Here is a 26,542-nt window from a genome sequence, read left to right as displayed (position 1 = left end):
ATAAGGAGGGGAAGTAATGAATGATCATACAGAGGTCAGTGAAGCCCCTTTCCCTGCCAAAGAAGCCATGCCATCAGGCTCCAGAGAGACAGAAATGTATGTATGTGGATTTTCTGAATGATACGTTTAATTATTCTAATTGTCATGAAAAGACTTTCCGATTCCTAAGAATATTCAGAAAGCCCACTGAGTTCTAATGAGATGTTAGCCAAAGAGGTTATTCCCCTGAGAGAATTAAAATATGTAGTGGAGGAAGTGGGGTTGATATTTTACATTGAGGCGGACTACAGCGTTTGCTATGGAATCATTAGAATATTTGACTGAATCACTGGCTGAAATCTGACAGGAGATCTAGAACCAGACTTCCCTTAGTAACCCTAGGCCATGGTTTTGCAATCCTATGTTCCCCATATTACACCACAAAGTCAACAAACTTGCAGCTCATACTGAGAATTCTTTATGAATTCTGAACTTCACGGTGTCAGATGAGTTTCATATACTCGGGGCATTCTGCTTGGTTAAGATGCCCTAGTGGATGGTGAGAGGTGAGGCAGAGAGTTTTTTGCCAAAACCCAATTAAGATAATAAGTTCAGGAAGACAACAATGCTCAGAGGATTATTAATACTTTTGTTAGAGTTGCATTGCATTAAAATAACAATATGTTCTACTAGAATGCCTCAGTATATCCTAAATAATGATTTAACTAAATATATTAAGAAAGAACACTTTTTTAGGTTTTAAAATGAGTGTGTAGAAGGCCTCCAAGTGAGCATTACTCAAAACTGAACTGTGTTTGGAATAAATTTGAAAGATATGTTTTTACGCACTAACAAGGTAAGCAAACTAAGACAAGTCTGCATCAAATAATCATGACAGACACTGAAATGCAGAGGTTTCCATTTTTCATAGCCATAACCTCTGTTCTGACGTCAAGCTCTTTGCAGCCTTTTCAAATATTTCTACTTAAATGTCATCAGAGTTTACCACCAAGGGCTGATGTATATCTTAATATTTCATAAAATGAAATATTTATGTAAACTCACTAACTCCTTCAACTCTCCCAAATTAATAATCAATCTAAAGGCTACTGAGAGGTGGCCAGGTGTTAGATCATACTGAAATGTCTAGTTGCTTTCTCCACTGAGATCAGAACACATCTTCTGCTCTGTTCTGTTCCTCACTCCTTCCTGACAAGCATTTGGATTATCGTTCACTCTAGTAGCAATTGAAAAAAAAAGTCTATACTCACAACTTTATTTTACCCTAAACATGAGAAGGCTCAACAATAAGTATAATAAAATATTGAGACATGGAATCCACAAAAGGAAGATGCCCTTAAGTATTGTGGCCTGAAGGCTGTTTCTAATGAATAGCATCATGAGGGAAACTTCGCCTTCTCTTAGAAATCTGCAAGCATGTCTGCTAAAACAATTCCATTCTCTCATGCAAAACAACAAAGAAAAATGTATCTTTTACACTTTTAGCACATGTCTGTAGGCATAAGGTTATTTTGTAATTCAAATGCTGCTCTGGTTGTAAGCCTGGTTCTGAGAATCTTCTGTCTCAATGTTGTGAAAACACTGTTTCCCCAATTGTCCCCTAATATGCCAATAAAGCAGCTTACAGACTACCCTGTCACCGAGCACTGGAGAGAATAGGGCTAAACTCCCTGCCAGCCAAGGGACGAGGACTTAGAAGAGGAAGTAGGGAGTTCAGCCCTGGGACAGGTTCAGGAGAGTTCAGCAAAGAGAGAGACGGAATAAGAAAAGCTATAAAGTATCTCTGGGATGTAAGCTGTGAGGAAGCTAAATTTTCTCAGACCTTAAAAATAGAGCAATAACTGTTCAGATACTGTGTTATAAAGCTTATTATAAACAAATATAAAAGAGTCTTTATTATTTGTATGATAGCTGGGTTAAGAGAAAAAAACTATAAAACACAGTTTTATACACATAGCTTTAAACATGTCACTATGTTATTGACATGATGTAAAAATTTAAGTAAAACATTTTATTATGCTTCACTAGACATGTTAGTATAATTCTTATTAGTTTTCATACTTAATATCCATGCTTCCTTTAGCATTATCTGTATTTCTATCCTTTGTTAAGGATGATTATTGAAAAAACTGGCTATTGTATTTTTATTATTTTGAGTTCATATCGTTACAGTTTCCTGTTTGAAAAGTCAAGATTCATACAAAAATTCTTAGGCATTAAATGTAGAGCATGAAGGTGGGACTGTAAAGAAACACTCATGTAGATTTCCAAGGGCCAAATACTAATGTGACCAGCATCATGGAAAGTCATAGAAGGATAGATAAATGTTACATTCACTGAGGGTTTGGGGAACGGCAACAACATGAAGTGACTATCCATTTCATGGATCACGGAGGGAGAAATGTTTAAAATTTGAAAGTCATTCCAGGGGGAGATAAACATTCTCCCCAATTTCAAATCCATAAATATTTTATGGACAAATAGGAAAAGGTATATGACTTATTTTCAAAGATGTATACATTCATTGCAATTCAAATAGCATCATTAAGACTAAGTTGCCAAAAGGCGAAGCCAGAAGAAACCATATATCAGTGGCTTTTAATCTGTGGGTTGTGATCCCTTTGGGGTTTGAAGGGCATTTCCACAGGTGTACAATGTAAGATTCCCTGTATATCTGATATTTACATTACAATTCATAACAGTAGCAAAATTACAGTTATAAAGTAGCAATGAAACTAATTTTATGGTTGGAGTTCACCTCAACATGAGACACTATATTAAAGGATCACAAAAGTATTAAGTTTGGTAACCTCTGCATTATAATTTTAATTATTAATATCTTTATGAATAATTTCCATGTAAAAATAAAAGCCTTGATTTATTATTATCATTAAAAGAAAGATTTTAATAATAAAACTTATATGATTAAAAACTTCCTTCAATACGATTTCAAATTTATATACAACTACTCTTAATTTGTTCTTAATTTGATATTCAGTTAAAAGCAATTATTTTGTCACCATTTACATGAATGGACAGTTTTGTATGCATCTTTGCAAAAAAAGATATATAATTTTCATATGAATCTACATGAGGAATGGCCAGTTATTAAATGCCACAAATCAATAATAGAGAAATTTTGAATGCACCTACTTTGTTTTACATTCTTCTACTTTCTCTAGCCTTAGTATTTAAACCAGAACTTTATGTATCTTACACTAAATATCTTTAATTGATTAGTCTGAATACCTTATGTCCATTTTCCTTTCTATATTTTGTCTCACACATTTTTCTTCAATCTTGAACTGGGGCCTGGTAAGATGTTTTAAGTAGGCTAATTTTAACATTTTTCTGAGATAGCTCTCAGGACTTTAAATTTTTGAAAATTATTTTAAAATGCATACAATATCCAGACAATACAATTCATAAATGTTTCAATAAGAAAGTAACACTATGTGATATTCAATCAAAAATAACTTATTCCAGATAAAGCCAATTTTCGTTTTATTTTATCTTGCACAATAGAGATATTAAAAAGAACTAAATATGTAAAGAACAGGAATGCATCAGAGATCAGAGTGTATACTGCTGTTTAGACTTATGCAAAGGCTACTTCCCCCACCGAAAAAAATCCTTCAAGTAACAGAGGCATCAACATGGTCTAGCTCCCTAGAAGCACACACTCAGATGACTCCTCGTTCATATGATATCATCTGTATGGTAAGGATGGTAAATCTTATGGTGTCATATCCTAATGCTCTGGCTATTAATTGTTAATTATATTTTCATACTCCATACTATACTTCAGAGATACCTGCTTCAGAGGTCAAAGATCCAGGGATAATCTGGCATTTAATGATCATCTAAGTTGAAAATGAATATGCAGCCCCCCTAAAATGTACTCTCAACTAGCTTCTTGTGAGCTTGGGAGCTATGCAAATAGAATGTAGCTCCAGACTGCCCACTCAGGTGCACATAGATTTATGGGGAAATGCCTACTTTAGAAATAATCAGATATATCCCAGAGACAACTAAGCCACCATGATCCTATGTCTGGAAATGAGTACAAAGGAATTCTCAATGATACTTAAATGTGTATCTGCTTAGAATATAAAGCAATGGTCAAATTTTGAACTGATCTCTAATACAGATTAATCTGCTTCATGAGATGAAATCATAGTATATGAAAGTGTGTACTCTTAGAGAAATGATGAATAAACTCTGGCTTTTCTTAGCAACAGATAAAGATAAAGAAAAAAACAGCTACATATTCAAGGCAGATAAGAATTTATATAAAAGTCAATGATAAGGTATGCCTTGATTTTCTATTGTGACCTGGTTATTGTTCAATTGTATAAATGATATTCATTGCTATTCATTTTTCTCTGAGTTCTGTGTCCTTCACTTTCTGAAAAAAAAAGGTCATAAATTGCCTTTACAACATTAATTTTTTTTAATTCTATATTTTATCAGCATTTATCATGCTATTTATTTTATGATGATAAATGATGTTCATATTTTTCACTCAGTTTCTTAAAGCTTTAAATTGGATTATGGGGAAAAGGCAAACTAAATATAAGAAAGTATCTTGATGATTATGACAAAGTACATTTTTAAACATTAAATGTAAAATTTTGAGGATAGACATTTGATAAAGGATGGTTCTATCTGATTTGTGCTGTAATTTTTAACACTATTTTACTAGCTACCAGTAGATATTAAGTTTTAAATAATGAAAATTAAACAAAATTTAGCATAAACTTGTTATTCTGCTTTCTCAGTAATTCTCTGTGGCTATTGAATATTGAATTTGATAGAGTAAAGCATGTCCCTCATACAGAAGGTTTTGTTGTGCAAAGATAGTTAGAAAATGTAAGACAAGTACAGATATTGTAAGTGAAAGTTTACCTATACTATGATTTTTTTAAATAATACTCCAGCTTGCCAGGTGATCATTTTTCATGCTCTTCTATTGTTCTTTGTTCAGTAAAACATACTTTAATTGATCACACTTAGTGTGTTCCTCTGACAATTCATGGTAGAAGAATTGTGTCACTCACAAATCATACCCTAACATCGCGGGTACCTTACTATTCACTATATTACAATAGCTCATGCCAGGAAACGGCACGCAGAGTATTTTTCAGTACCTTGAATACTATGCTGTAGGTGTAAAGGTCGTATGGACGAACAAGATCAATGTCTCAGTGTTAAATGAAGTGTTTGGTGTTGTAGCAATAGGCTCTAGCCTTCAGTGTGTGAAGAGCAACCAATAGCCTTGGCCGTAGCCTGGCTTGCTTGGGGTTTCATTGAGGTACCTTTGGTTATCAGGTCAATTATACGTAAACCATCCCAAGTGGTGGAGGTTCCATTTAGAGGGAAGAGATGTACAGTGGGATTTTGCCTCCCCCATTATTTAGTGTTTGATTTCCTTCATATATATATATATATTTTTTTTTAAACAATCTGTTACCATATGACCCCCTCAAATGACCCTTAATTTTAGCTCTAAATACCATAACTCCTCCTTTACCCACCATTTTCCTCTTGCTCCCATCTCATAATCCCATTCCAATCTTACACCCATAAATGCATATCTGTCTAGTATATTTCTTCTTCCTAGGAAGATCCTTTTCTCTGTCCTATTTCTTATGCTATACCTATCATCTGTAGTCTATGTGTCTGTGTGTATGTGTGTGTGTATCTATCTGTCTGCTTGTCCCTACTCTCTCTATATTATGCCTCATGTAATGCCTATTTTCCATTTGCTTCCCTAATAATACCTGACCCCTATAGTACCCCACTCTAGAGCTTCTTTCCCAGTATCTTGTGGCCTGGGGTTCTGCTGTTACTTTAGGTTTATATTCTCACCTCTTAAAGATTCGGAGTTATGATCCACTGATAAGAGAGGTTAATCTTGTACCTTCTGGTTATAAGGTTACCTCACCCAAGATAATATTTTTTAGTTTCATCAACTTTTTTTAAAATTTAATTTAATTTTATTTTATTTTATTAATTTATTCTTGTTACATCTCAATCGTTATTCCATCCCTTGTATCCTCCCATTCTTCCCTCCCTCCCATTTTCCCCTTATTCCCCTATGACTGTTCCTGAGGGGGATTACCTCCCCCTGTATATGCTCATAGGGTATCAAGTCTCTTCTTGGTAACCTGCTGTTCTTCCTCAACTTTAATACATCTCAAATTAACTAAAACCCAAGTACTGTGTACAATAGGGATGAATTTTTCTTAAATAATTAGAAATGGAAAGACAAACTTTCAATCAATATCTTTTAAGGTGGAAAGATCCATTCTTAATCTGGGCCATACTGTTTATATTGGAACATGGAAGAAGGAAGCTTTTGAGCTTGAACTGCATTGCCCTCACTTTTGCTGACAAGTCCATGCCATCATTGGCATTAGAGCCTATTTCTTCAGGATTCTGGCATACACTGAAGACCAACTGAGAAATGCAGCCTTTTAGGCTGGAACAACTTGTACTGGATTCTTGTATTTTCCATTGGTAGACAGCCATTGTTGGAATAGCTGGGCCACAACCTGTAGGCCATTTTAATAAATCTCAGAGATTAGAATAATTAAGCTGAATGAACCATCTGGCTGTCCTTGCAGTAGAGACACGCAAAGGATGCATATATTAGTAATAAAAACATATATCAACCAAGAATCACATGCTAAGAGGGCATGTGCCAAGATCATCTCTGAACGTTATGACCAACATGATTCCCCAGAGAACGCCCACACTGGTACCAAGAGTTGATATCTTGAAGGAAGTGGAGAGGAGGTTTACATGGAACTAATTTTGAGACACGTAGAAGATACACTTCCCTCAAAAAAAAAAAAAAAAAAAACAAAAAACAAAAAACAGAAGAGACAAAAGACCCAGCCTGGATTACAAACAACAGGGGTAAAACCCCACTCTACTTTAGCTATCCGGTCTCTACTTTAGCTGTTCTCATGACTGATAAAGAGTTTATTCTGAACATTTCACAAGTTGATGTTAGTTAATTCTAAAGGCAGCCACTATGACTGAATCTGTGTGATCTCCTCATACTTTGTACTCTTAATGAATGGATCATCTACATTTAAAGTATGGAGGACAGGTATTATAAAAAGCTCTAGCAGAAAGTCACAAATGCATTTCATCTTCTAACACACAAACACACACTCATTCTCCCGATGTATGATTGAGTCAGTAAGATAAAAGTGGTAAGACTTTCTCTTACTATAATAATATAAAACACTTATAGTTATGAAATATATATGTTATTTTTATATCAAAAATGAAATATACAAAAATGCAAGAAAGTCATGGGAGATAAAATAAGATTTAAAGAAATAGGAAACTACTTCATTTCACAAAGCAAGTTTAAACGGATTTTGCTTCATTAAATTTCAACTGTTATTTTTCCCCAGTGCTGTGATTTAAACCTCACATATGACAGTAAACCACTCTACTAGAGAGCTACATCCCCTGTCTTCCTTAACTCACTTTGACTCTGTAAGAACTTCTTTTGTAAGTTACAAATGGTTTCATCCAGTCTCTAGATTAAATTTAGCTATGTACTATGTCTTTGTAAGCCATGCAGATTTGTGAGAAAATGATGAGCTCATTTTATGGTGGCTCAAAAGAAGCCAAGAAGAAGGCAGATAGTGGTACAATTACGTTGAAATGATATTTATATTGTTTTTAAGGTAGACATTTCCAAATACTGGTTTGCTGACATCTGAACTAGAGTATTTTTTTAATTTTTTTTTATTAATTTATTCTTGCTACATCTCAATGGTTATCCCATCCCTTGTATCCTCCCATTCTTCCCTCCCTGCCATTTTCCCCTTATTCCCCTCCCTTATGACTGTTCCTGAGGGGGATTACCTCCCCCTGTATATGCTTATAGGGTATCAAGTCTCTTCTTGGTAACCTGCTGTCTTTCCTCTGAGTGCCACTAGGTCTCCCCTCCAGGGGACATGGTCAAATGTGAGGCACCAGAGTACATGAGAAAGTCATAGCCCACTCTCCACTCAACTGTGGAGAATGTTCTGACCATTGGCTAGACATGGGTAGGGGTTTAAAGTTTACCGCCTGTATTGTCCTTGACTGGTGCCTTAGTTTGAGTGGGACCCCTGGGCCCAAATCTGCCTATCATAATGTTCTACTTGTAGGTTTCCGGGACCCTCTGGCTCCTTCTACTTTGCTATTCTCCCATGCTTCTCTCATTTAGAGTCCCAATAGGATGTCTTCCCCTCTGTCCCAGTTTCCTGGTAAGTGAAGGCTTTCGTGGGACATGCCCCTTGGGCTAGTATGCAGATATAAGTGAGTATATACCATTTGATTCTTTCTGCTTCTGGGTTAACTCACTCATTATGATCATTTCTAGCTCACAACAAGAAAATTTGCTCAACCATGTTCATAGCAGCCTTATTCATAATAGCCAGAACATGGAAACAGCCTAAGTGTCCATCAGTAGAAGAATGGATAAAGAAACTGTGGTACATATAAAGTATGGAATACTACTCAGCTATTAAAAACAAGGAATTCCCAAAATTTGTGGATAAATGGACTGGACTAGAGTCTTAATAGATCTGGAATTTAATGTCATGGTATGAATATGACTAAACTGTGTGTGGGGTTTTTTTTTTTTTTACCAATTCATTCTATATGCTCTCCCATGATACCCCCTTAACATAGGCTTATCAATTTTCAAACCTCTGAATATTCCAAATGAAACACATATATCTAAAGTTTCCAATATAACAATAATGAATGAGAGTAAACTTGCCATGTTTGTCTTAGACCTCAGTTACCTCACTCAAGTGATTATTTCTACCTCCATCCTTTACTTGAAATTTTCATTTCCTTACTTGCTGAATAATATTAATATTAATAGCTTAATAGCTATGAAAATATACACATATATACTCTTAATTTCCTTGACTATTTGTAATATGCTCAATCTTTTTATTTCATTAATTTCTGCTTTTTCTTTTATTTTTTTCTTCTGTAGTGGATTTTTGGTTGTTTTATTCTTATTTTGTCAAATTCTTGAATTACATCACAAGTACTTTATTTGTTCTTTTTCACATTATCTGTTTTAGTTGCCTAGCATTTGAATATCACTATCAGTGCTGCTTTTAATGTGTCTCAGATGTCTTACTGTGTTGTATTATGTTTTCATTTTCATTTAACTACAGGGATTTTTTTCTCCCATCATTTGCTCTTTGTCCCATTCATCATTCATTATCTTATTCTCCATATGTTTATGTGATTCCTAGAGATTCTTGTGATGTTGAATTTAACTTTATTACACTGAGGTAATATAGGCTACATGAACTTATTTCACATTTTTGTTAGGATATTTTTGGACTCTAATATACACATTATTTAAGAAAATTTCTGTGGATTGCTGAGTAGCTTACGGGTTGGGGTAGGACACTCTCGAGATGTATGTAAGATTCGTTGGATGCATAATGTCATTTACCGCGGATTTTTCTCTGTTAATTTCTGGTTGAGAATGGTCTCTCTATTGAAGGAAGTGTTATATGGAAAACGACTACTTTTCCTGAGTTGGAGTTAATCTATATCTTGAAATTCAGTAGTGCTCTTTCTGTGAAGTTGAGTGCTCCAGGTTTTGGTAGACATATGTTTAGGATTGTAATGTCTTTTTGTTTAATTATCTGCTTGATCAGATTAAAATATGCTTCTTTACCTCTTCCGATTAATTTCAATTTGAAGTCTACTTTGTCAAACGTTAGGATATTGATGGCTTCTTGTTCCCCAGATCTATTTGCTTATAATATATTTTTCTTCATCCCTTCTCTCCGAGGAAGGACCTATTCTTGAAAAATGGATAATTTCTTGTAGACACCAGAAAGGCGAAACTGTTTCTTAATCCAACTATTATGTTCTGATTGATGGAATTGAAGGATTTAATATATAAAATTACTATTTACAATTGTGAGGGGATTGATTTTACTTTGTATTTTTCTTATATGTTGTCTCCTAAGTTGTATTTCATGCTTCCACAATTCTATTAATCTGTCCCTTTGAAAGGCTGTTTGAAGAATGTCTCTCATGGTCTTGCTCATTTGAATGCTTGGTCCCTAGTTGGTGTATACCAACTATACTTAGTTGGTATAGTATTGCTAGGTTCTGCCAGACAGGTGTGGAGATTAAAATCTTACCACCATTTCCCCCTGTCTCTCTGCCTCAAGCTTGTGGCTCAGGATGTGAGCTGTCAGCTTCCAGCCCCTACCACCATGCTTATAATAGCTTTGTTGTCCCACCATTGTGGAGTCCAACCCTCTGCAATTCTAAACCAATATAAACTCTTATATAATTTATTTGGCCATGATTTTTTTGTCACATTAACAAAAAGAGAAGAGTAACAAATATCAAAACACATCTCTGAGCTTCTTCATCTCGTTCAGGACTTACATTGCAATATAGATTCTGATGCAGAGTAAACTGAAATTTTGCTTCTAACACTTTCAAATATTTGAAGATGTAATAAGACTAAACTGTTTTTAAAAGACTAAAGCTGTTTGCTTAAGTACTGAAAACTTAGGTATGCGAGTGAAAACGTTCCCAAGGAAAAATAATATAAAACTCATTATCTCTTTCCCTACTTGAAATGAAAGATTCCCTTGAAAGCACACATATCTTATTGAGAAACTTGATTTTTCTCAGTTAAATGTGTTGCATTTAAAAAGTAATATTTAGAGTCTGGAATCTTACTCTTCTAAATTGCCATGTTCCTGGAAAAGAAAAATAAACTAACTTAATGAAAAGACTTTTTTCCTTCTTTTTTCATTGAACACCTAAAACATAAAGCTTTTGTAAGCAAATGCATAGCCAAGATTCTCGCTTTATCTCTGTATCTCTTTTATGTGCCACAATAAACATGCACACTCCTCTTTATCATTCCCACTGTCAAAATAATATTCTAATGTAGTTGATTTGAAAGAGAAATGCTTTGTGCCTTATCTGGGAAAAATAGCTACCAAGTCATCACATCCATTTATGTAGCATCTAGATTGTCCATCCAAATCTATGTAACTCAAAATTTTTACCAACACTCTAAAGTTGCTTTGTGTTCAGCACAGTGGGATCTAGTATATACATGATCCCAGGTGTTAAGTGAAAGGTCTTGCTCTCCTTCTTAGTGTAGTACAAATGTATAGATCTGGACATGCAAAGTGAACAGATTTGACTGCTGGGGTTAGGTCAAGGGCAAGGTCCTCAAAGGACTGAAGGGACATCTGCAGTGAAAGTGGATACATGGTTGGAGTGGAAGAAAAGAGGAAGAAACGACTCTAGTGCTACAAATACTGTCCATGAGGAAGAGGGATCTCTACTACCATTGTACTTCTGACTGATAAAACATAGTGAATCTTTATTTGGGATGGGGGGAGGTAGAGAGAATACTTTTTTCCACCCTGAGTCCTTACTCATAAAAATAATTATTCTGTAAGGCTACCCATAGGTCAAGTACGAGTTGAACCATTTCACAGATCTAGGAATAGGCCAATTCCAAGAATCTTCTACAGTAGAGAGCTGTGGTAAAACTGTTCCACAATATTCTGGGTACACTTTTAAAAGTGGGAATAGGGAAAAGGAAAGTCAGAAGGATGCATGATAGACTGGCAGGCTCACTGTACAACACGAAAGAAACAGACATTATCAACTAGCAAAATCAGTGTGCAAGACATTCCTAGTGAATGTGGCAGTGGGAAGTTCTCAGTAAGAATATTTGACTAGAAATGTATGCAAAGATAAAGTTTAATATGTTCTGCCTCTGCCTGGTACTATTTTACACTCCAGTGAAATTATTAACCCAGAATTTGAGGACATTGTGTTAACAACCCATACCACTATATTTAAAATAAGAATATCAGTAATTAAATCATTTGCTTGCTGAGAGAAAGTAATTTCAAATAATCTCATTATTAAACAAAGAATTTTTACTTACCTGTTTTCCATGTTCTAAAGTGGGTTGAATAAGAAATGGGAGTGAAATAAAAATAAGTTACTTTTTAGGGAACAGATGTGAGGAATCAAAATGAAGCCACATGATGTGGCCTATTACACTTGAATAGTATTTTTGAAATCTTCCACCGAGGGGTTACAAACTATATAACAGAGAAAAAATAGGCAGCGAGACGCCTAAGGTTTCTGTGACCTAAACACAAGTCCAGATGAGGATAAGGACCCCACCCAAGTGCGTGGCCCTTTAGATGTTGTCCTTAAACCATGTGCTAAACATAACACAGACTGTACTTTTAAAAGTTTACATAAAGCAAAGGAAACAAGAAACAGAACCCATTCTCAGCATAGCTCGGTCAAGTGGAAGACCTGGACACATAAGTGATTAAGCAGAATAAAATGGCTATGACAGGAACTCTAACAGGTATCAAGCTGACTGCTTAAGGACATGAAAAGCTAGAGCTGAATTTTAACTAAAAGAGAAAAAATTATGCTCACAGAACACAGCTTTGAGCTGGGATTTGAAAAAAATGACTATTTCAACTGCCATCCAGTTCAATAGTGAGAAGTGGAAAAAGAAACAAAAAGTGACAATGAAAAGACTGAGGGGAATTTTGGCAAATTCATGGTGTGAAATAAAGATAAGAAAGTAAAAATAGATTATATCATGAAATAGTTTGTATGTTACAAACGTGAATTTGTCTAACAAAAAGAGAATGATTAGGAAATATTTTATTTTGTTTTAATACTAGTATGCTATTATTTCTACATTAAAATTGTTTTAAAAAGTAGCACAATATAAAAAGAAAAGGGAAGAGATGGTAGTTACCCTGAGCTTCTAGTCCCCAATACAGTGCTTGAAAGAAAAAGAACAGTGTGTTCAAGAAACATATTTCACAAGACTTAAGACATGGCTCAGTGGTTAAAATCATTTGCTGTTCTTTAAGAGGACCCTGCTTCAAATATTGGCACACAGTCTGTGGCTCTAATAGTTTGTAACTTAAGTTCAAAGGAATTGCATACCCTCTTCTGTCCCCTAAATGATACACAAGCTTTTATGTAGGCAAAACTTCCATGCACATAAAATTACAATTAATAATAATAATAATAATAATAATAATAATAATAATAATAATAACAGTAATATAATGAAACCTCTTTTATATAGAAGGATAAACACAAAGAAATCTAAAAGGTTAGAGAATAATGTAAAATTATGAAAATATTTTGTAATTTCTTTCTGTGAAGAAAAAACATATCTTCAGACTATAGATAGTTAAAAATTAGCATTTCAAAACCACACAAAATTATCACTGAACAAAATGGGTCAACAGGATATTCTTTCAGTATATAGGAAAACCCAAGTGTGTGGGGTATTTTTTGTCAAACTGACACAAACCTAGCTGTATCTAGAATGATAGACTCTAATTTGAGGAATTTCCTCCAGTAAGACTCGTCTATAAGTAGAGCTGGAAGAATAGTATTTGTTGGCTTGCTCCTCATGGGTTTCTCCGTTTACTTTTTTATACAGCTGAAGACCACTTTGCCTAAGGCTAGCACTTCCCTCTCTGGGATGAGCCCTCCATACTGATTGTGTGCAGAATTCTCTCAGAGATTCAAAGAGGAACTAGTACCAAAACTTTTCAAATAATTGTCTAAAATAGAAATGTAAGTTTCCAAACTCCAGAACCAGCATTAGGCAAATTCAAAGCAAGACAAAGAAACAATGAAATAATACAACTGATTTCCCTAATGAACATAGATACATGAAGCATAATGTATTAATACATACACTATTTAAATTAAGTATTTTTAAGTGCAATATATATACACATACTATACAGATTAGATATTCATAAGTGCATTCAAGATCACTTAAAGACATCATTCACGATGATAGAATTTATTTCATTCAAGACTTGTATAGTTCATCATAAATAAATCAATTAAAGGATTCCATCAAAAAATGGTCTCAAGGATAGAAATCATAAATAATGTGGTTTGAATAAAAATGGCCCCTTAGGATCATATACTTGAATGCTTAGTCACTGGACAGTAGCAATATTTGAAGGATAAGAAGGATAAAGTATGGTATAGGAAGTGGGCTTAGTGGTTTCAATCCCCTGCCAAGCTCAGTATCTTTCCCTGATGCCTTACAGATCAGGAACTAGACCTCTCAACTACTTCTCCAGCACCATGTCTGCATGGGTACCGCCATGCTCTCCATCATGATGATAATGGACTAAGCCTGTGAAACTGTAATCAACCCCAGTTAAATATTTTCTTTGATAAGAATTGCCTTGGTCATGGTGTCTCATTACAGCTATACTATTGTGACAGTAATCTCAATAGATGCATAAAATCCTTTAACAAACCCCTCTCACCTTTTGTGAAAGCCCAGGAGACACCAGAGAAGAAGTGAGCATTTCCCAATAAAGGTTATGTAAGGAAACTGCTAGACAACATGCTAGGAAATGGCGAAAAACTCAAATCTTTTCCACTGAGCTCAGAAATAAGAGGAACATGGCCACTCTCCATTCTGTTATATAGTGCTGTAAGCCACAGCAAGAACTGTAAGACAATAAGAGGTATACAGAGCGATTTACATATGATGTGATTCCATACATGAAAATTCCCAAAGACTCCACCAGGAATTCCACATTCAAAGATGATAAACTTATTCATCAATGTATCCGGTTATAAAACAGACATGCATAATCCAGTAGCTTTCCTTTACACTGATGGCCAAAATGTCAAGCTATAAATCAGGGAAATAGTATCATTCACAGTAGTCTCAAAAATGATTCCTGGATTTCAAATTGGACCACAGAGCCATCATAATAAAACATGGTACCGACACAAATATAGACACACAGATCAATGGAAAAGAATACAGGGTGCCAATGAACCACATAAGTGACGCAGGTAGCATGATAACCCTACGGGAGCGGCTGTGACACACAAAATGTAGTAACCCTTAGCTCTGTAATGGGACTTAAGATCCACTCTACAAGGATATCATGCTTTCCCTGATACCGAGTAGCCTGCTGATTACTCAGTGCTTGTAAAATCATGATTATTGAAGGAGAATCTACAACTATTAATTTATAAATCCACTATAAATCCTAGCAAGACTCTATAAACATTTCTCCATACACCCACTGGTAAGAATAGTCTTTAACCCTTCGTTAGGAGCCTTCCCTTTGAAACAGATGGGAGCCCAGTACAGAAAACCATAACTGATCAAAATGCAGAGTTGCGGAGCCTAGTGCCAATGAATACAATTACAAAAACACTCCCACTCCTAAGGCAAAGGGAGTAGTATGGATAGAGGGTGAAAAGACTGTAAGAACCTGAAGATCAGGGCCTTTGCTCTGATATGATGTCACCTAGTAATACCAGAAGATAACTCTGTGACATCTTATGAACATGGCTACCCTACAGTGAGTTGAACAAGAAGGAAACCAATGACCACGAAAAACTGGATTGAGTAAAGCACAGAAGGCCTTAGACTAGCATAAAGTCCTACAAGCAACAGTGTAAAATAGAAGGGGAGGAAGGTGTTATTTCCCAAGGAATAGCATGCCAATTGGTTATCCAGTGGTAAATAAATGGTCAGTTCTGAAAAATACACATGAAAGTAAAATTATATTGACTCAACAGTTTATACTTAGTGATACGTATGTATATACACACATATATATGCATGCAAAAAGAACTCATATAAAAAGAGGACATACATTTGAAGGAGAGTGGGAAGTGATATACGGGAGTATTTGGCGGGAAGATAGGGAAAGAAGAAACGCTATAATTAAATTACAAACACAAAAATAAGAGGAGGAGGAGGAGGAGGAGGAGGAGGAGGAGGAGGAGGAGGAGAAGAAGAAGAAGAAGAAGAAGAAGAAGAAGAAGAAGAAGAAGAAGAAGAAGAAGAAGAAGAAGAAGAAGAATAGAAGACCCTCAATTCTAAAGCGTCCTGAATTTTGGACAAGACACCAAATATACACTTGGGAGGTAAAAGCCTGTTACTAAAATGATACTGTGAAAGCCTGATATTTAGAAACGTGGAATTCAATCCTTTTCTCACCATTCACAGTAGTTAATTCCATATAAATCCAAGCCTCAGTGTTAGGTCTGACCTGTGGAAACTCTGGATGGCTACTGTGGGAGTACACTTAAACAGAAAGACACAAATAAAGGCATTTTGAATAAGACTTCAGTTATTAAGGAAAGGAAAGAAGGTCAACAATTGATCATGAAGGATCTCAGGATATTAAGAACCGCCCTCTTACAAATGAAACCATTACCCTAATGAATAAATAGCACACGGTTCCCATCTGACAGAGGACTGATGTGTAAGACATAGAAGATTAATAGACTATACATGAAGAAAGCAAACAAACCAGTTAAAAGAGGGATAGGAAATGTTAAAAGAGGAAACACAAACGTCTAATGAATCTGCTCAACATCCTCAGCCACTAGAAGAAATTAAATTAAAATAACTTTAAGAGTTTATCTTATTTCAGTCATAATATGTGTTACAATGAAGAATAAAGGGGCTATAAGCATGGGTGAGAGTTTAGACACTGAAATTGTATCCACTGTTGGAGGTAATGTAAACTTGTTCAGGCCCCTATTTAAAACAATCTAGAGATTCCTCAAAAAGATAAAGGTAAAACTACCATATCACCAAACTATATTGCTTTGGAAAATGCACCCAAAAGACCCTTAGCCTACTACAGAGATCTCTACATCTCTGTGTTCACGGCTGTTCTATTCACAATAGCTAGGAATGAAAACAGCCTAGATGTTCACTGACTGAGGAGTGAATATTTAACATGTGACACTTGCACACGGTGACATTTTACTTAACCATAAAGGAGATGAAATAATAAAATGTTTAGGAAGCCACTTAGTTGAAATAGAACAAGAGGAAGTACTTCAGAGGGGGCTTGAAGGGAAAAAAAGCTAAAGAGAAGTGATGTAATTATATTAAAAATCTCAAAAATTAAAAAAAAAAAAAAAAAAAAAAGCTTTTCTGGAAAAACAGTAGGTCTTGAAAATATTCTAATTGCTGAAACCCAGGCAGAGAAAGTAAAGTATGTTCTTCCTTATATTTTAACACTAGCTATGAAATTCTGAAGCAATGTCTTTAGCATAATGTGTTAATAAAGTCAGGTCACTAAGCCAGTGGGCAGCATAACACCTTGGCTACCTAATCACCTTCAGAGCTCTTGTTAATCCCTGAGGTAATAATGGATAATACCCACTACTTATTTTTAAAGAAAATTTAATGTCCAATAGTTAATACTGGTGTTTTCAGATTTGGAGTATGAGAAGAGAAAATAGCATAGAGAAATTATATAAGAAAGTAGATAAAAATGAAATATTAATGACCCCTATTTTCCTCAGAGAGGCCTCTGAGGAAGCAGTCACAAGAGAACACAAAATGTCTACTTAAAAAATTGTACGGTAACATTTCCTAAGTGTAATTTTCTAAATAAAAAACAGATTTTGGTGTTGAGTCACAGGGGAAACTATACCTACTAGCAGACTTCCCAGCTGCGTGGGGGTTGTAGGATTATAATCTGGTTAGATAACTCATTGTGTTGTTATCATTTTTTTTATCACATACACATTTATTTGGAATCCAGTGGCTATTATGTAAAAGGTTACTATTTTGTCCTAAGATGCATTAGTAGTAGCCCTAGTTTCAAAGTAATCACCGTGCTGATTTATAGACAAAAACCTCCATGTAAGTTGCCAGTGAACATGCTGTTCTCGTAAGAACCACATTGGCTTAACAGAACTTAAAAACCAGAATAGCATAATAATGCAATTTTATTCACATGAGTCTATTGTAGAGAATTGCTCATCACCTCTGATAGCTCTGTTTATAGTTTTAGTGAGTACAAAGATTACTGGGGTTACCATAGTAAAAATTTAATCTGTATATAAAAATTTAATTCTAAGGGGAAATTTAGTGGAATAAGTAGAATGGAAGTGAGCCAGGGATAGAAGTTCAATAGGGTCCCTATGGTGAGGGCCAAAGTGAATTGACATGTTACAAAAAATGCAGTGACTAAACTCGCCGTCCTAACAGTTCTATTTTTATATTAGATCAGATGCAATATCTATTGACTGCTGCCATTTAAATTTACATTCCTTTGGTCTTAAGATCTTTTATACAGCGAAAACTCTTGTAATGCTCATAGTATTTCCTTGCACAGCCTGTCACTTAGACAAACCAGTAAGTTATGCTTTTTTATTATACTTACATTCATGCATGTTCATTTTTAATATGTCTAGACTCAAATGAAAGCAAATAATCTCATGCATGTTATGGTTCTTAAAAAATGTTTTATATATCAAATACTTAGAAATAATGTAAATCAAAATTCAACTAAGCTATTATTCATAACTTTTGAACTATGAGAACTGATTAGCTTTATTCTTTACACACAAATTATTACTTAATACATAGCAAATATATAGCACTTATATGTTGTTTATTTTTGAGAGTGTATTTTAATTACAACATTTTCCCCATCCCTCTCCTTCCTCAATATTCTTCCATATAACCCACCGTGCTTTTCTTGATATTCTTGGCCTTTTTTTAATCATAGCATGCTTTTTAAAATTATTATAACTTATTCAAATTACATCCCTATTGTTATCATCTTAATTGCTTGTATCTTTCCTTTCCCATCCTCCTCCCTCCCTCTTAATCCCTATTCCCCCTCCCTAGATTACTGACTTGTGGAGGGGGAGCAGTTCCTCCCCCACCACCTAATCATAACCTATCAGGTCTCATCCAAATAGCCTGCTTCCTCTTCCTCTGGGTGCCTACAGGGCTTTCTCATCAAGGGGAAGTGATCAACTCAGAACCAACAGAGTTCATGTCAGAGGCAGTCCCCTTTTCCCCCAACCATGGAGAATGAGCTGTCCATTGGCTATAGCTGAAGAGTACTCTAGGTTCATTGCATGCATTGTACTTGGTTGGTGCATCAATTTGTGAAGGCACCCCTGGGTCCTCATCCCAGGCCCTGATGGTCTCTCTGAGGAGTTCTTGTACCCCTCTGGGGCCTTCCATGCCCTCACTTTTCCATACCACTCTTAGGACTCTGCCCAGAGTCTGACTGTGTGTTTCACCATCTGTCCTGCTCCCTCTCTGTGTGGAGCCTCTCAGAGGACATCTGTGTTAGGCTAATATCCACTATACCATGCTTGTCTTTCTGGGTGTAGGTTACCTCACTCAGGATGGTCTTTTCTAGTTCATTTGTTTGTCTGCAAATTTCAAGATTTCCTTGTTTTTAATAGCTGAGTAGTATCCCATTGTGTAAATGTACCACAATTTCTTTATCCATTATTTGGTTGAGGGACATATACGTTGTTTTCAGACTCTGGTTATTATGAATAAAGCTTTTAGGAACATAGTTGAGTGAATTTTCTTGTTGTACAGTGGAGCATCTTTTGGGTACATGCCCAGGAGTGGTATAGCTAGGTCATTAGGTAGCACTATTCCCAATTTGCTGAGAAAACACCAGATTGTCTTCCAACATGGTTATACAAGTTTTCACTCCCACCAGCAATAAAGGAGTAGTCCCCCTTTCCACATTTTTCTCAGCATGTGCTATCAATAAAAATTTGATCATAGCCATTCTGGTAGGAGTAAGATAGAATCTCAGAATTGTATTGATTTTCATTTCCCTGATAACTGGGGATACTGAGCATTTCTTTAAGTGTTTCTTGGCCATTTGATATTCCTCTGTTGAGAATTCTCTATTTACCTCAGTACCTGATTTTTTAATTGGATTATTTGGTTTTGTGGTGTTTACATTCTTGAATTCTTTATATATTTTGAATATTATTCCTTTGTCAAATGTAGAGTTGATGAAGACCTTTTCCCAGTCTGCAGGCTGCCAGTTTTTGATTTTTGTTTTTTCTGTTGACAGTGTCCTTTGCCTTATAGTAGCTTTTCAGTTTCATGAGGTCCCATTTATTAACTGTTGACTTTAGAAAATGAAGTATCGATGTTCTTCTGTTCAGGAAGTTGTCTCCTGTGACAATGAGTCCCAGGCTCTTCCCCACTTTTGCCTCTAAGAGATTTAGTGTGTCTGGTGTTATGTTGAGGTCTTTAAATCACTTGGACTTTAGTTTTGTGCAATGTGATTAATATGGATCTATTTACCTTTTCTGCATGGAGACATTCAGTTAGACCTGGACCACTTGTTAAGAGGCTATCTTTTCTCCATTTTTATTACCAGTATTTTTAACACAGAAGTAAAATTTCATTTCTAGCTAAAGAATCTGAGCTGAGATAATAGACAAACAGAAGTGAGTTTAGGTGTAGTCATTTTGTACAATGACGTCTTAGCAGAATAAATGGTTCTTCAAATTTGGTCATGTCAAATCTTACTGTGAATGCATTTGAAAAGCCCACTTCATAAATGGGTGTATGCAGGTGTTGTATGAGCTGAATGTTGAAAATATATACATATCTTTGATAATTTCTTTGCATATCTGCATATAGTTAGTAGAGTCCTAAGATAGTTTTAGGAAATGTCCATAATATATACTCATGCATAGTCAAAAAACCCACCAAATCCTACTATTCAGTGTTTAGGTGGTTTGCATATAAAATACAGGTACATGAAGCACACAGATCTAAGTAAGCATTAAAGCATTCTCATATATGAGAAAATGTGATATTTACATTTTGTGCTCTGGAATACTTCACTTAAAATGATTATTTCTAGCTCAATCTACTTGCCTGAATTTTTCTTAAGTTATTTTTTTGAACAGATGAATCATAAATAATCCATTGTATAAATATACTATATTTTCATCATCTATTCATCAGTTGATGTGACAATTGGGCTATTTCTACTTCCTCACTATTATGAATAGAGCAGAGAGAGAGAAACTTTGGAGTGCTTAGGCCTGAATGGGATGTCTTTAACATATCCCTCCTCTCAAAGCTCAGGACTCTATGTGAAAAGAATTGACAGGACAATTATAAGAGACAGAGGTAGTGGAGAGTTTTAAGGAAACAACATTTTCTAGTCACAACAAGGCACTTTAATGAAAGGAATGTTGATAGAAAGTTTATGAGTTGAATCAACCAGTACACACAGTGAGAGGAAGAGGTTTTGAGGATGTTTCATTTAATAGTAAAATCTGAAAGTTGCTTAGAAGAAATTCCTCAGCATGGTTGAATGATTATCTGTACCAGCAAGCTTCCATGCCACTAAGAAGGGGATGTAGGGGCTTCTATACCCTTGGTTAAGAGCCTTGGGTAGAATCGGAACTTCTGCCATCAGATAATTAGTGCCTGGGTATAAAGCTGAAAGCATTCCATTCTACTTAAAAAATTATCTTGAGACACCATCTTTTTATCCATTTCAACTAAATGTTAATTTATAAAGAAAATTGAGATAACATACACAGAATGATTTCATGTGGCCTGACTATAGTTATGCTTTTGTTTGACTTACTTGTTTTATACATATTTCCTAGGACAGTCCACTGGTCTTACAGTCTGACAGAAATGTAACAGTGAATGCAAGAAACCACATGGGGCAGCTCACTGGACAGCTGACAGTCGGTGAGTGTTTGGAGGTAAAGTTTGCTTATTCTGTCTTACTCCATTCTATATTCTGTGGTAAAGTTGAAATACATGAATCTGTGTTTCTTCTTTAATATACAGGCAGACCTCTCATTGCAGCCCAGTCAGCTTGCACATGGTCCAGAGTTAGTTACTGTTTCCACACCTGGGTAATTATTAGTCAGTATGTTACAATAGGGCTACATTACATTTGCTGTGATAGTCATTACTCCAAAATGTAAAGTGCACACTGCAATAGTACATCATGGTATATCAAAAGAGATTTAGAAAGCACGTGAGGTGGAGGTGGAATGACAGCATGATGTGACAGCATGACACCTATGTATCTTTTGAATTAAGAGAGCAATTTTTGGTAAACATTACATATGTATGTAGACATATATGAATATACATGCATATATATGGATGATTTTTATAATTTTTTTACTGTGTCAAATGTTAGTACATTCAGTTTCTGTCACTTTTTGTAGAGATTATGTATAAAGGATTTAATGATTGAAAGACCAACTAAAGATAAAACACTCATGCTTTTGTTTATTTGCTTAATTTGCTTTTTTTGAAATAGGATGTCATGTAAACTAGCCTCAAACTGCTTACGTAGCTGAGGAAAACCTTCAATTCTTAATCCTCTTGACTCTACTTCCCACATGCTCCGCTTACACTATAAGCAGTGCTGTGGGTTAAATCAAAGGCTTCCTGCATGCTAGGCAGTGACGCTACCAAGAAACAGACACAGTACTATTTAATTTTATTCTTATTATCAAACAATTTTAAATTAGCTATTGACATTTTATCAAAGTACCTTGTATAATTATTTCACATAGTTTTTATAAGTAAAAAGAAAAATCTCAGCAGTCACTATGTATATTATACAATCTTTGTATGCATATAATGCTAAAATATTTTGAAATACTACATAGCCTATGATAAAAATGACATGATATTGTCATTGCCTGACTCATGCTATTTCCCTATTATCTACATTTCTATCTTTACCTAAATCTCTTATAATATGTGTAATATTCAGTGGAAGAGGGATAATTTTCAACTTTGGGTAATGAATTATCCTTATTTTAGAGGGAAATTAATAATTCTTAAAATATAATTATTTATAGTCTTAAAAATAGAAATATTTCAGTACTTCAATTGAATTTTAGAAACATAATAATCACTTGTAATGTTACAGGCATAAATAGGACCTTTAATTATATCCACCTCCCTCATAGAAATAGAAGATATTTTTGATAAATTATATACTGTAATGAAGCTAAATGGTTTTCTTTGTCATTAGGTATATGTTAGTTTCCATAACTTCATATTTTGTCATAAATAAAAATATATTACTTATGGAAGGGGGCTTATATTAAATTGACTAAAAATTACAGGAAGAAATATTTCTATGCATGCATAAGTATACCAGAATCATCAAGCTCTACATGTTTATTTCCATGGCTATTTGTGATTGTTTCAGGATAGTTTAACAAAACATGGAGATATGGACCTAAATTGAGGAGGTTTTCCAAGTCAAAATATGCTCATAGTTAAGAACTCTTAGTAAAATAGAATTATATTGCATTCAGTTCACCATAGCTGAAGTAGTTCTTACAAGAACTATCAACAAATAAATTAAAATCGCAGAGACAATATTTGAAAGTCATTTCTTTATGCAAGAGTAACTAAACTGAGAATTGTAGTTTTAACAGGAACTTCGTGGTTCACAAATGGGGCTCACTAAAAATGTACATCTGCATGTAACAACAATTAAAGAAAAAGGAGACTATGGATTTAAAAGAGCAAGGGGAAATATAAAGGAGAGCTTGGGAGAGAAAGGCAAGGAAAGAAATTATGTAATTATATTATAATTTCAGAAACAAAAAATTTAAATGCTATCAAAATATTTCTACAAAGCAGCCTCCGTTTCTTTTCCATTTTCTATGATAAAATAACATTAGAGAGGTAACAGAGGATGTCAAAGAGTTAGCTTGTCATTGCAGGGCACTCAAGGCACTAGGAGTTTGGAGCCGCTGGGCATGGCGCATTTGTGTTCAAAAAGGTGTGCAGTGAATGCTTTTGTGTTAGTTACCAGCTTGCCCTCTCTGATATCTGTATATGGTCCAGTATCTTCCGCCTAGGGACTGGAGCCACGTTAATAATTATAATCTGGATAATTTCCCACAGACATGACCAAAGGTCCATCTCAGCAGATTCTGCTTAACGGGCCATTAGCAATAAAAATCACAAAGGGAAGTGGAAAGCGAATCTGAGTTTTCATTCTCGTATGACCTTATTTAGTCTTCACATGAGGTATACAATTGGAGGACAGATAGCTTCCCTTTTGTTGAATTTCAATTGTGACCATTGAGGAACTTGAATGGCTGTTTGTACAGTTACAAATAATAGGCTTGGTGACCATTTCTACACATAAACAATTCCAGTGTGTCAAGTCTACATTATTATCAGAGTAAAACAATAGATATTTGGGCATATAAGAACTGAAATATCATTCTGAGTATTTACGTTTAAAGTGTGATTAAAAACTGTAATTCTGTGATTCAAATAGCATCTTATATTTTATTCTTATCTTTATTTAATTTTCAATCAATTTGTGAAAATGGATTCAAAATGAAACAGCTTCTGGCCACAGCTAGTGTTAGTGTCAAGGATTATTTAGTCATGTTATGTATTATTAACTCCCAATTAATAAAATGCAGTGGCAGAAAAAGTTGTATAATATCTTAATTTCAGTGAATCACTTCATTTTCAGTTATTATCTATAATTATTGTATGATTATAAGCATCCGCATCTTAACAGGCCTGGTTTTATGCCAATAAGAAAACAAACTAGATACCATTGCCAAGCTATTAAACGAGGGATGTGTATGTTTAGTGCAATTTCCTCTCTCCTTCCTTTTGTCTGTCTGTCTTCCAGTTAATACTTGTAGGTGTAACTACCAGATGGTGTGAATAGAGTGGCCCCTATATCAGAGTTGACTCTGGCTGGATCAGAGAGCTAGAGGTACTTCTGTTGTCTGTCCAGGGAGACTTAACAGGGGACCAAAGTCAGAGGACAGGAATATTAACTCACAAGGTACAGAGGTTCAAGATATAAGTTCAATGAAAACTGTAAAAATGTGCATGCATATGTAGATTTTCACTAATCATTATATTAGAAGTTAATTCCATCTTCAGACATATTCTTCAATTTCTTTCTTCAGAGGATTGAATTTTCTTTTTCATACAAGTCTTTGACTTGCTCAGTTGGAGTTCCACCAAGATATTTTATGGGTATTTTTTGTGGCTATTGTGAAGCTTGCTGTTTCCTTAGTTTCTTTCACAGCCCATCTGTCTTTTGTATACTGACTTTTTTTGAGTTGGTTTTGTATCCAGGCACTTTGCTGAAAATGTTTATCATCTGCAGGAGCTTACTGATTGAATTTTGGGGGTCACTTTTGTATACAATCATATCATCCACGAATAGTGGCACTTTTACTTCTTCCTTTCCAATTCCCCCTTGATCTCCTTCTTACCAAGCCACAGAGGAAGAGGATGAAGGCAGTCTTGATAAGACTTGATAGGCTGGGGTCAGTTGGTAGGGGAGAAGGGATATCCTTCTCTGAGTACTAAGGGATGGGAAGAGGGGGAACAGGGAGAGACTATGGGACCAGGAGCAGACAAGGCAGGGGGCTACAAGGAGATATAAAGTGAATAAATTTTTAAAAAATAAATTAATATGAATTATATTACAGATCAAGATGTTACACAGAACATTTTTTAGTTTTAAAGGAAATATAGTTTAACAATGAATTGTACTTAGCTAGCTAAATTCTCTCCATGTGACTTCCAGATGCTGAAAGGACATCTGGCTTCCATGGACATAATACATGTATGTATCTCCTACAGCAGATGTGGAATATAAAAATAAAAGTTCCCATGAAGGTTTTAGATGAATCTTGGAACATAGTATGTGTTACATATATGCTAGTGGCTGAAATTTTCAAAGGTTTTATACTTAAATAATTCTGAACACTTGGCCAAACCTCTGGGAGTTTTTTATGGACAAAATAACTCGATTTTGCTAGACTGTCTTTATGAATCTTCTTTACCACCTAAATAAAAACTAGTATTTTACCCTTTGAGTGAGAAGTTGTTTGATGAACCTTTTCTGTGCTTATATTCCTCGTTATTTAGAGGTCCTTTTAAAAATGGCATTGTCTTTTTCATGAATAATGGGGTTTTATTTTCAGTAGTCTGAAATTAAGTGTGTAAAGAAAAGATAACTAAGTCAGCATCCTAGATATTCCTAGATATTCTATTTTTCTTCAATTCGTGGCTCTTAAAAAGATTTTAATTGAAATTTAATCCACAGAATAATTCAATGAGACCAATTACCTTTTTTGTGTGTCGCTACTAAACATCAGCATATTTTGTTCCTAGATGAATAGACAAACACCTAGATGAGAGTTTTATAATAAATATTTAAAGATCCATAAAGTGACATGTAATCTTGTGTTAAAGCAATTACCATGAACACCTGGGAATCATTTAATTGACTGCAGATGGTGTAAGACAGATAAAAAATAGAAGATTACATATTATTCTCACATAGTAAATTTATAGTTTTTCTCACTGACTTATTTTGCATATGACTTAAACAAATTTCAATGGTCTTGGACAACTTAATAGAAATGAATATTTTGTATGAAACAAGCTATGGAAATACTGGAGAATAAACCAAAAATTAAAAGAATGTACTCAGGTTTAATGCTGCCTGTTCATTTTAAGTGATTAATCGGTTGTTGATTTTGATCATTATTAATTGTTTAATTAACTCATTAATATTAGTTAAGTTGATGTGAATTGGTTTGAGATTAATTAATCACTCTGGAAAAAATGTAAGTGGAAACAGATGCCTTT

At 34.8% G+C, this 26,542-nt stretch overlaps 1 protein-coding gene across 1 annotated transcript in view; it reads left to right on the top strand.

Moving 5' to 3' along the window:
• Sgcz (sarcoglycan zeta) overlaps window positions 1–26,542 on the top strand; it is a 916,614-nt gene that overhangs the window by 821,162 nt on the left and 68,910 nt on the right. The window contains exon 4 of the mRNA XM_051169531.1: window positions 21,520–21,607. Coding sequence (XP_051025488.1) covers window positions 21,520–21,607 — 88 coding nt within the window. The remainder of the gene's footprint in view (window positions 1–21,519; window positions 21,608–26,542) is intronic.

The sequence above is a fragment of the Acomys russatus genome, chromosome 27 (genome assembly GCF_903995435.1).
Source record: "Acomys russatus chromosome 27, mAcoRus1.1, whole genome shotgun sequence".
In the NCBI taxonomy this organism is placed as follows: domain Eukaryota; kingdom Metazoa; phylum Chordata; class Mammalia; order Rodentia; family Muridae; genus Acomys; species Acomys russatus.
Note: the sequence above shows the minus strand (reverse complement) of the source record. Positions and strands in the feature narration are given on the sequence as shown.